Raw genomic sequence first — 11,414 nt, 5'->3', positions numbered from 1 at the left:
CTGGGTTGATGGACTTTGTAACGCTCCAACGAATAGCAGAGCTTTCCGTGGGCCTTGAAATATCCGTATGTCAACCATCGAGGTAATCTGGCTGACGAACTCTTGCCGCCCACTCGCCCACCCCCTCGTCCGTGGTAAGTCCATCTACCCTACCCGTCCTGTCCTGTCCCATCCCGTCCCATCCCATTCCCAGGTGCCGGTGTCACCGCCCACGATCGCGGGGGGGCCAAAAGATAAGGACCCTAGTCCAATCAACGTAGGTTCCGGTTACTCAGTCGAGGTGAATGGTTCTCAACTTGACGACGACGGTCGAGCCCTCGGCCTGACTCCGGGGTCGGTGCTGCTGCTCCGCCCTTTGCCACATATATCCCGCCTTCGTCTTCCCATCTCCTTGTTGTTGTTTCTCTCTTCAGATCAACAGGCTCTTGGCTCTTCATCTCCCACTCTCTCTTCTCACTTCTCCAACTGAAGTCAGACCCGTTCACAACCAGGTCCGTCCTGTTGTTCGTGCATACGTGCTTGTCTCAAACACTACCAGACGCAATCAACTCTTGACATCACTCTGTCAAAGCTCCTCCGCTCAGGCCCCACGCCACACATACACACACACAAAACTTGAACCTCGAGAAGCACAGAAAAACCAACCTTCTTCAACCTCCCACGAAGCCAATCATGGATCACGACCAGATTAGACAACAGCAGGCCTATGCCACCGAGGGCAAGGACACCAAGTCCCGGGAAGGCCCCGTCGTCTCCCCCCAGTTTTCCCGCGATGCCGTCTTCCCCGACGAAATAGTCGGCGAGGTCACCGACCTCAACCACCAGGACCTCGAGAAGGCCAAGGCCGCCCAGGGCAGCGCCCACTTCCACCGCCTCGGCTGGAAGCGCCTCACCGTCGTCCTCATCGTCGAGGCCATCGCCCTCGGCAGTCTGTCTCTCCCCGCCGCCTTTGCCGCCCTCGGCATGGTCGCCGGCGTCATCCTCTGCGTCGGCCTCGGTCTCATTGCCATCTACACCAGTGACGTCGTCGGCCAGGTCAAGATCAAGTTCCCCCACGTCTCGCACTACGCCGACGCCGGCCAGCTCATGTTTGGCCGCTGGGGCTACGAAATCATTGGCGCCATGTTTGCGCTGCAGTTGACGTTCCTGGTTAGCTCCCACACCCTCACCGGCGCCATCGCCTTTGGCAACATCACCAACAACGGCGCGTGCTCCATTGTCTTTGCCGTCGTCTCCGCCATCATCCTGCTCATCCTCGCCATCCCGCCTTCCTTTGCTGAAGTCGCTGTTCTCGGCTACATCGACTTCGTCTCCATCATCATCGCCATCGGCATCACCATTATCGCCACCGGCATCAACAAGGGCGAAATCACCACCGCCCCCTGGTCCGCCTGGCCCAAGGAGAACATCACCTTTGCCGAGGCCTTCATCGCCATCACCAACCTTGTCTTTGCCTACAGCTTCGCCATTTGCCAGTTCTCCTTCATGGATGAGATGCACACCCCGCGCGACTACAAGAAGTCCATCTGGGCCCTCGGTCTCATTGAAATCTTCATCTACACCGTCACCGGTGCCCTCATTTACGCCTTTGTCGGCCAGGATGTCCAGTCCCCTGCCCTGCTGTCTGCCGGACACACCATCTCCAAGATCGCCTTTGGCATTGCCCTGCCCGTCATCTTCATCTCGGGATCCATCAACACCACCGTCGTCGGCCGCTACATCCACGGCCGCGTCTACAAGGACTCCATCATCCGCTTCATCAACACCAAGATGGGCTGGATCACCTGGCTCGGTCTCATCACCGTCATCACCGTTCTCGCCTTCATCATCGCCGAAGCCATCCCCTTCTTCTCCGAGCTCCTGTCCATCAGCTCCTCCCTCTTCATCTCCGGCTTCACCTTTTACTTCCCCGCCCTGATGTGGTTCTTGCTCATTCGCGAGGGCTCCATCTTTGCCAAGGAGAACGTCTGGAAGACTGCTCTCAACGGTCTTGCCTTCATCATCGGCATTGTCGTTTTGGTTTGCGGTACCTACGCCAGCATTGTTGAGATTGTAAGTTTTTGCCCGCAGATATATACTCTTGATGGTGTGAAAAGATACTAATTGTTTTTGAATTAGAACCTCAAGTTCAAGAATGGAAAGGTTTCCAACCCCTTCACCTGCGCCCCCGTTGGCTAAATGCCAACTTTATCGAATTCGTAGTTTTGATAGTACAGATAATAATACCCCTTGAATTATCTTGTAACATGTAACAACGGGCCTAAGCTCGTACAATTCCGTGAGACTCATCGTCGTGAAATTTTACCACACTGGCGGTATCAAACGGGCACGTCCGAAACGGAGCGACATGGTAGAGTCCAAAGTTGCGATGAAAACCTAGAACAAAGTCTACTTGAGTATCTAAAAGTCAATCTGCAATCTATATTGCGGCAAGACGGAAGCTTATGTCGGTCGCCGCAGCAGCGTGCCGGAGCTGGGGTTGACTGGGACGCGGGGATTCGACATGACTCGTTCCCCCAAGCAGATTCCAGTTGACTATCGGGCAATAAGTGTATCTTATTAGCCATGGTAATAGCATGACCTTTCTAATGAAAGCAAGGGTTCGTTTAAAAAGAAGCCTCAAATCACCAAGAACTCAAGTCTGAATTCTGTCCTTGGCTCCAGTGCTCGTGATAATCGCGGCCGCCAGGGAAAGTGGAAAGGAAAACAGCCTCAAGCTCACATGACACGACACGTGATGCACTGCTAAAAGTCTTGGACCTCCTGGAGCAACCCATACCCATCCATGCGTTCCTTTATTGGTTTTTTAAGTAGGATCGGCTATGTCGGACAGGGTGACAAAGGGAGACAGAAGGCGTCGATTCGCCAAGGTCAACAACTTCTAGCACGTCTCCTGTGATTGTGTTGGATGGCTGACAATTGCAAGTAGGCCTGCGATTTTTGTCGTAAAAAAAAGGTCAAGTGCGACGGCAACAGACCAAAGTGTACTAAATGTCTAGATTTGTCGCTTGCGTGCAACTATGCCGATGTTGCAAAACCAGCTGCGCGCCGGACACGGCTAAGCAAAGCGCGAGCATCAACTCAAGATTCCTTGGTTGAATCACCTGAGGGCTCGACTGCACTCGAAGCACGCATCTCAAATCACAACAGTGTGCAGATTACACCCAATTCTCGAGCTACACCGTCAACGCTGTCGGATATCGGAAGCCCTCCTACATCCGAATCCCGGGCATCACCGAGTTTAAGTGAGCTTGAATCAACGCTTTGTGGTTGTGGTTGGTACGCGTTCGGTTTCACTGACAATGGAAATGTTGCAAGACTCTCTCATGGGCGGCGGTCGAGACTTGCGCTATTTTGGTACGAGAAGTCTACTTTTCGAAGAAAATGCATGACATCAAATATTAAGTTGCTTCCAGGACCATCTTCCGCCATAGCACTATTTCGCACTGAACCGCTGTTCGCTGAGCGAACAACCTCGACCCGGCGACGGAACGGGCAGCCAGGCTCAAGGACAGGGCCGTGGTCCTTGTGGACGCATCCCAAGTTGCAAAGCGTATTTGAAAAAAGGGTTCACTGCCCCCTACCACCCTGGGCCGAAGCCTTCTCGCTCGTCAGGGCCTTCTTCGAGGAGAAACACATGGCACTGCCGCTCTTTCACCCGCCTGCTTTTATGGCGCTTCTCGGCCAGCAATACTCTGGGGACTTTGATGGTGGTCCGGCTTGGTGGACGTCATTCAACGCCATTCTGGCACTTTCTCAAAGACGGCGCGTCGAGCAAGGCCTTTCTGAGGATGCGGAGTTGGCTTGGGCCTACGCGGCAAACGCACTCGACACCGTTCTCGACATCCTCATGAGAGCCACGCAGCTCATGTCGGTTCAAGCTCTGCTGGTACTAGCGTGGTTCTTTCTGGGAACGCCCAACCCGCAGCCCAGCTTCATGCTGGTTGCCAACGCCATTCGGCTTGCGCACACCATTGGGCTACACAGAAAGGAATGCAACGCGTCGTTGAGCCCTGTTGAAAAGGCAACAAGGGTCAATGTCTTTTGGCTCGCGTTTTCTCTGGACCGCGAGCTGAGTCTCCGAACCGGCAGGCCTCCTGCGCAAGACTTTGGCGGCTTCGAGGTTGATCTACCCGATTCGCTCATGCAGCATGAATTCAGCACCCATGGTTCCTCACACACTCTGGTCAACGTTTTCATCGCCTATTCGCGCCTTGCTGTCATTCAAGCCAAAATTTACTCCAAGATCTATCTTAGAGAAGGGCTGAATCCTGACGGTATTTCAGATGCCACGCAAGCACTCTACCAGGACTTGGCAGACTGGCGAGTCGAGTTTGCCGCGGCTTTGGACCTTGACGGTCATCCTGAGCTGATTGAGCACCCGTCCGTCCTCCGCTTGAACTATACCTATCATCACTGTGTGATTCTAGTTCATCGAGCACAAAGCGAACAAGATTGGAAGTCTTTGGTACGGCCCAAGCCCTCTGATTCGTCTTCCTCCAGGGTCACAATGTCTATCCAAACGTCCGTGGATGCTGCTAGGGCGATTCTCAAGCTGGACTTACTCATCCCAGAAAGCTGGCAGAGCCTGACGTGGTACGTTGTCCCATATTCATATCCAATGTTGTTCTTGCATTCTTCAACGGCAATCACTAAGTTTCACGACCAGGGATGTGATTCCTATCAGTGTGACTGCTATTCTCATTTTGTCTCATTACTCTTTGCGTCGATCCCGCACAAGTAACGCTGCCGAGAACCTCGCATCAGTCTCAACGGCTCTGCAGCGCCTTGCATTGCTTGAACGCTCACAGCCTGGTTCGTTTCTGACTCCCGTACGCGAGGTATGTCAGGACGTGCACAGAGCTGCCCTGGCAGCCTTGGATTCTTCCGACGACACTTTATCAGTATTCCAGACTTCAGCCTCTGATCGACACCTTACTGCCTCCCACGTCACTCAAGCTCACCGAGAGAGCCCATCAGATGCTCTGCAAAACTCGTCTCGAGTGACATTATCCACTCTTTCTCCTGCAGTCGAAACGCACCACGAAACACTCTTGAACACGAACAACAACGGGATCAATGAAACAGGCTCTTTGCCATGGGACCAGACAATCCTCGACTCGTGGGGCGTTCCTTGGGGATTTGAGCATCTCTTGGGAGATAATTACTTTACGTTTCTCTAATGAACTACCTACCTTACCTAGCTCAAGAGCAGCGAAGACTCACGAAATCCAGTCGGGCCTCGATCTTCCTCTGCGACCGCTTGGTTCATCCCAACCCAGACGAGTTGATTCAAACGTGAATGCGGGAGCCAGGATCCTGAAGTTCTCATCCAACCCAAACTCCCGTCCGCTCATGTCCCAGAAATACTCGGGGTGTGCAAAGATATCGGGGCGAATTTTTTTCCAGGACTGGTGCGTCTTACCAACAAGAGCACTCATATCGTCAAAATGCCGCGGGCTAAATTCGGGATCCCGGTCTCTGAGCTCCCTTTGTTGCTCGTCAGAATAGAGGCCTAGGTTGTAGTACCAAATATTGTACTGGGTCAAGCTGATGTCGATATCGAATGTAACGTCCTCTGCTGTACGACCAATCAAGGCCTGGATGGCAGCTGTAGCACCGATCAAGCCTGTCTGGTAATCCGAGTTGGCTGGAAACCCCGTTAGCAAAATGCCCAATGTGCGGGGGAAACCAGGTGACCTACGCAGAAGCGGCACAACAGGCTCGTCCAAACCGAGGAACCGGCCCTGCAGATGAGACAAACCGACCAAGCAATCACTAATCTGCTGCCATCCGGATCGGTGAGCTAGAGGGCCTTTGAACCCGTAACAGTTCTCCCGCATGTAAATCAGGCTAGGGTTCAGCTCGCGCAAGGAGCTCGTGTCGAACCCAAGTCTCTTCAAAGCGCCAGGACGGTATCCGTCGACTAGGATATCAGCCCCTTTGACAAGCTCAGCAAAAGTCTGCTTCCCCTCCTCCGTCTTGAGGTCAATATTCGTGTCCCTCTTTCCTGTCTGCAGGTCTGGCATGGTCGCCCCAACGTCGGGTAGCTTGTCGCACGATACTCGGAGGACATTGGCTCCGAAAACGCTCAACATCTTGGATACAGCCGGGGCAGCAATGACACGGGAAACGTCGAGAATCCTGATCCCCGCGAGGGGCTTGAACTCCTGGTCGTCAGGCGCCTTTGGCCACGATGTCCGCGGAGCGGGCACGCGGGTTATACTCCACAGCGGCTCCTGGGACATGGCCTTGCCCTGCTCGCTGGAGAAAAACTCGTCGGGCGTGTAGCAAGTGACACCTGCCTGCTTGTGCTTTTCGTTGGCGACCTCTTCGATTTCTCTGGAATCCCACTGGGCGACTTTCTCGGCGTAGATTCTGATGGCTTCTTCCGAGGTCACGTCGACATCTTGGACGCCCATCATCTTCATTGTTGGCTCGGCGTTCATGGACCCGTGGAGGTGATACCATCTCCCGTCCTTGGTCTGGTAGACGTTGGTCGCGTGGCGCCGAATTGGTTTTGAGGACTGGTGTATGTCCATCTTGGCAATCTCTGACGCCATCTGCGGGTTCTGGAGGAACTGCTTGCCGCCAATGGTTGGAAGCAGAACAGATTCCAAGAACAAGGTCGCAACATCGGTGTTGACTTGTACATCTTGATACTCGATTCCGTATCTCTCTGCCGCGGCGACGTTGGCTGCGGTGGCTAGGAGGGCGGTAAGGGAAGCGGATGACTCGGTGATTTTCAAGGGCGTCAGGACGAAGGGTTTGGCATCGCCTCCGACGAACTTGATCTTCTTAGCAGCCTCCTTGAACGAATCCGGGAGACGTAGGGCACGGTCAGCAAGCAAGACATCGTTGAGAATACGAGATGCCTCGGTGAAGACTGAATAGTTTGACATGGCTGCAACTTTTGAGTGAAGTAGTGGTGATCCGGTGATCTCGGGGCTTTTATCAGACTTGGAGGATCACGGTTTATTAATATTCTGTATGCTTCTTCTTCCAGCGGATGTCATAGACTAGGTAGGCGATTTGAAACCTGAAATCTAGACAAAGTCACGGCATTCATGCCGTCCATATCGCTGCGGTTCAAAACTCCGGCAGATCCCCATCCCATCTCCAATCCTTCAGGCTCGGCCCGATACAGAAGAGTCTGCCGGCAGATGGGAATCTGCAGCGGAGGGATTTGGAGAACATTTCCCAGTCATGCGGAGCAGTTTGCCAGTCTCTCATTCGACATGACCACGTTCCTAGCAAGGTGCCGTTTCATCGGTGGTATGTTAGTGGGTCTTGGTCCCGGAGTTCCGAACTCGGAGTTTTGGTCACGGAGTTTTGCGCTCTTCGTGTCGCTGGCGGGTATCTCTGATATTGGATTCCCCGCTCGTTCGGGACCGAAGAATGTCGTGTTTAAAGTTACTTGAAACTTTACGAAGTCTAGATTTGCTCGAAAGTGGCAACTCATTTCGCGAGCACAGTTGACTTTGCAAAATTCAACCGCTGAGGTGCTAGTTTGAAGTATCCTCCATTGTTCACGCCCGAAGATAATAGTGAGTTGGCAATGCCTCGCTGGCACTATTCAAACCAGAAAATAAAGGAACTACGACTAGCATGGTGATGGAGACGACTATAATAACCTTTCATGCCCAGCCTTGTCTATCGTACATATACTGGGCCAAGTCGGGGTTGAACCCCAGCGCCAACCAGACATCGACGTTTTTGCCCTTTCCTCCCTGCCACTTGTGCCAAGGGAAAGAGATAATGTCGTTGTGGCCGCGGACAGCATCGCCGTACGAGTCGCGGTACCACAGACCTCCGTGCTCATTGAGACGGGGAAGCGGGACCTTGTCGAAATCGCCCGGCCCGGCAGACTCGGGCTCTTTGCCTTCTTTTAGTCGTCACATGCCTCCGGTCTCGGTTCCTGGGGAGACACAGACGTGAATCTCTTGGAAAATGTCTTTCCGTGGTTGTGAACGCCGCGGTTGACAATGTGTCCTGTGCCATGTAAGCGAATCGATCAAGAAGACAGTCTCTTCTGCCAAGATCACGGAGTCACTCACCGGCTGTCCGACGTTGCAAATGCGCAATCTGTGACTTATCGTCTTGGAATCGGAAGTGGAAGCCAGACAGATTGGTGAAGCTGACCCCCTTGAAGTTCTCACCCCACCAAAGGTCCTCGACCTTGGTGAACTTGAGGTCAGGGAACTCCAGGCCGAGCTCTCTGGTGTTGAAAGTTGTCTTGACCGGGACATCGCCCGCCTTCCCCCACACACCAGGCTCACCTACAGAGACGATTCTCAGGATGATGGCTCCCGTTTCTTTGTCGGCGCTGAGTTCCCTGTCTTCGCTGGAAATAGGGGCGATTCGGGGGAACGGAGGCAAGCCGAGAGCTGTGCGAGTGCCCTCGATATCAGTAGGCATAAAAATCCCCAACCCATGGGGACCCATGGGGACCTAAATAAATGGGGTGGGGATTTGGGTGCACCTATATTTTGGGGACATTTAAGTATAGGGATATAGGGATTATTCTTAAATGGGTATGGGGGGATTTTTCCCCTAAACCTAAAAGAAAAAAAGGTTTTAGGTTTATAAATAAACTACAAAATTAATAAAAAAAAAATAGATAATTTACAAAACCTAAAAGCCTTTTTTTTTTTAATAAAGTTAGTTTATAAAATAGTTATTTTATTAAAATAACTAATAAAATACGAAACCTTTTTAATAAACGAATATTAATATTATTATGTAAAGTAAAAGTCGTAATCCTTATAATATTATAAATTCGTTATCCTTATTTTTAAAGTCTATATAGTCCTATTATATTTACTTTTTATTATAATAAAGTAAATAGAACTTAAATAAGAAAATGGTTATTATAAACGATTATTATATTTAAAGTTATAAATATATTATAATTAACGGTCCTAAGGATTAGTTTTTTAAACTGAACTAAGGTATTTACTAATCTTTAGGATATCTTTTATAAACTTAATATCTTTTTTTTAGATAGTTTGCCGTTTTATATAGATTATAACTAAGTTAAATATTAAGAATATTAATAAATAAATAAATAAATAAAATAATAAACTTATTTTAAAAAATAAAAACGAGTAAAGTTTTAAAAGATTTTTGAAAGGTATTTATAACGTTTTGTTATATATACTAATCGATTTTTAGTTTTTGAACGATTTTATGGATAATTTATTAGAATAAGGCTTTAGGGATAGTAAACGTAGTTTTTATTTACTTTTCCCGGATCTTTTAAAGAGTATTTATTAGAAAAATTTTAAAAATATAATTATTAGATATAATAATTAAACTTATTATTAGGTTTAAAACGTTCTTTATACGGAGTAAATATTTTTAAAACTTTTTTTATTTTACTGCGGTTATTTAAATTTTTACGGGAAGTTTTAGCTTTTAGTTTAGGTAAGGGTTTTTTATTAATATTTTTTTTAGCCTTTATAGCCGGATTATAGTCGTCGTCGTTTTCGTTTACTATTATTATATTGTATATGATTTTTATTTTTATAAATAAAAGAGAAAAAAAAAAAAGGGTATTTTAAATTTATTTTGGAAGTTTAGAAAAGAGAGTATAAAAAAAAGAAAAATAAATAGAGGGAAAAACTTTTTTATATTAAAAAAATATGAGGCCGGTGATTTATTAATTAGAAAGTACGTATTTACCGTTTATAAAAATTGGAAGTTATTATAGTAATATAAGGAAAGTATTTATTTTATTTAGGATATTACGTGATTAGGAAAATAATTATATAATTAATATCGTCTTAGTAGTTTTAATAAGTAAAAAACTTAAATTACGTGTTTATATAGATTTTTTTTATATTAAAAAAGATTATATTTCCTTTCCTTTTTTTTTTTATATTAAAAGTTTTAAATTTAAATTTTTATGATTTTTTATTAATTTTTTTATGTATTTTATTTGGATATCTGAGTAGTAATTTCGATTAGTTTTTTAAGTTTATATTTTAAAAAACGCTTTAATATTAGTAATTGCTAAACCACGAAGTATATTATATTTTTATAATGTAATAACTAAATATAATAATTAATACTTAGGTCGACCCTAAGGGTCTAGGGCTAGAGAAAAAAGAAAGGCCCTTATAAAATATTTTAATAACTCTAATATTATAAAATCCTTAAAACGGGTATATTAAATAATAGATTTATAAAAAAAGGTTTTCCGCTTATATAATAATTTAAATATTACCGTTTATTAGAAAATTAAAAAGCTCTAATAAATTTTAAATTTTATATTTATATTATTATTTAATTAGGATATTATACAAAAAAATATAATTTAAGAGGTTTATAAAGATTTATATATATAAAAGACTTGAGTATTAATAAAATATTAATTTTTTTATAGTTATAATAAAGGGAAATATCCTTAATAGTTCTAACCTTAAGCTCTAAACCTTTATAAAAATAAGGAGGTAATATTTAAAAAGCTTAAAGATACTGAGCTAGTTATAAACGATAAAAATAAGGCTATAAATATCCTTATAGATTATATTAATTATAATAATAATACGATATTTAGAGATACTACGGCTTCTAAATTAAAGGTAAATATTATAAATATTTATATAGCTATATATTTAGTATATTTTTAAAAAGCATTTTAAAATTCGTATTATTTTACTTATATATTTTAGAAAATAATAGTTTCCGAATTTTATAGTTTTTGAAAGGTTTAGCTTGTAATACTTAAAGTATTTTAGGCTAAGCTTTTGTATTTTTATCGGTTCTTAATTAAAACTTATTAAGTTCTTAAAAAATTATAAGTCCTTTAGGATGATAACTTATTCCTAATTGTTTAATATTTCTTTTTTATTAAAGAGATCTTTTTATGGGCTGTTTTAGTTAGCTTTTAGGATAAAATAAAACTAAAGAGGAAATAGGCTAAGATTAGGAAGTAGATGAAATCGAAAAACAAATAAAAGTAAGTACTTTAAAAATATTTTTTAATTTAGTATTAATTCTTAATTATTTAAAGGATGAGTTTAAGAGTAGTACGAAAAAGTCTAGGTTATTTATTTAATAATAATTTGCGTTAGAATTATTATTTATATCGAATTTTAGTTCGGAAAATGATAAAGGATATCCTTTATTATTTTTAGGATTAAGATATTAAAGACTAGATAAGTTTTCTAGGCCTTATTAAGTTTTAAAAAGAGTCTTATTCTCTCTAAACGAAAGATATTAGAATTATAAATATCCTATTTACTTAATATAAAAGTTAACTAAGCTTAATACTAAAGTATTTAGAAATAGTACTAAGTAAAAAGACTTTTTTAACTTTTTAGAAATCTTTTGATATAGCTCTTTTTAGAAAAGTATTTAGTTTTCGGTTCTTAATAGGCCTAGCATAGTTCACTTTTACTTTAAGTATT

The 11,414-nt window shown here is 44.8% G+C and overlaps 4 protein-coding genes across 4 annotated transcripts; 2 read left to right on the top strand and 2 right to left on the bottom strand.

Annotated features, from left to right (window-relative positions):
- Positions 1 to 672: 672 nt before the first annotated feature.
- On the top strand, positions 673 to 2,178 carry CORC01_14403 (transmembrane amino acid transporter; the record flags this gene model as incomplete). Its single annotated transcript, XM_022626014.1, has 2 exons — positions 673 to 2,052; positions 2,119 to 2,178. 2 exons carry the CDS (start codon positions 673 to 675, stop codon positions 2,176 to 2,178), a joined length of 1,440 nt encoding a protein of 479 aa, XP_022467480.1.
- A 1,459-nt stretch (positions 2,179 to 3,637) lies between these two features.
- Positions 3,638 to 5,183, top strand: CORC01_14402 (fungal specific transcription factor; the record flags this gene model as incomplete). The annotated part of the gene is made up of 2 exons (XM_022626013.1): positions 3,638 to 4,596; positions 4,670 to 5,183. The coding sequence occupies 2 exons, from the start codon at positions 3,638 to 3,640 to the stop codon at positions 5,181 to 5,183; spliced, it is 1,473 nt and encodes a 490-aa protein (XP_022467479.1).
- A 39-nt stretch (positions 5,184 to 5,222) lies between these two features.
- Positions 5,223 to 6,902, bottom strand: CORC01_14401 (formyl-CoA transferase; the record flags this gene model as incomplete). The annotated part of the gene is made up of 2 exons (XM_022626012.1): positions 5,223 to 5,650; positions 5,705 to 6,902. 2 exons carry the CDS (start codon positions 6,900 to 6,902, stop codon positions 5,223 to 5,225), a joined length of 1,626 nt encoding a protein of 541 aa, XP_022467478.1.
- A 735-nt stretch (positions 6,903 to 7,637) lies between these two features.
- CORC01_14400 (uncharacterized protein) lies at positions 7,638 to 8,418 on the bottom strand (the record flags this gene model as incomplete). The annotated part of the gene is made up of 2 exons (XM_022626011.1): positions 7,638 to 7,882; positions 8,058 to 8,418. The coding sequence occupies 2 exons, from the start codon at positions 8,416 to 8,418 to the stop codon at positions 7,638 to 7,640; spliced, it is 606 nt and encodes a 201-aa protein (XP_022467477.1).
- Positions 8,419 to 11,414: the final 2,996 nt, after the last annotated feature.

This window comes from Colletotrichum orchidophilum (genome assembly GCF_001831195.1).
Source record: "Colletotrichum orchidophilum strain IMI 309357 chromosome Unknown Scaffold_283.1, whole genome shotgun sequence".
In the NCBI taxonomy this organism is placed as follows: Eukaryota; Fungi; Ascomycota; class Sordariomycetes; order Glomerellales; family Glomerellaceae; genus Colletotrichum; species Colletotrichum orchidophilum.
Note: the sequence above shows the minus strand (reverse complement) of the source record. Positions and strands in the feature narration are given on the sequence as shown.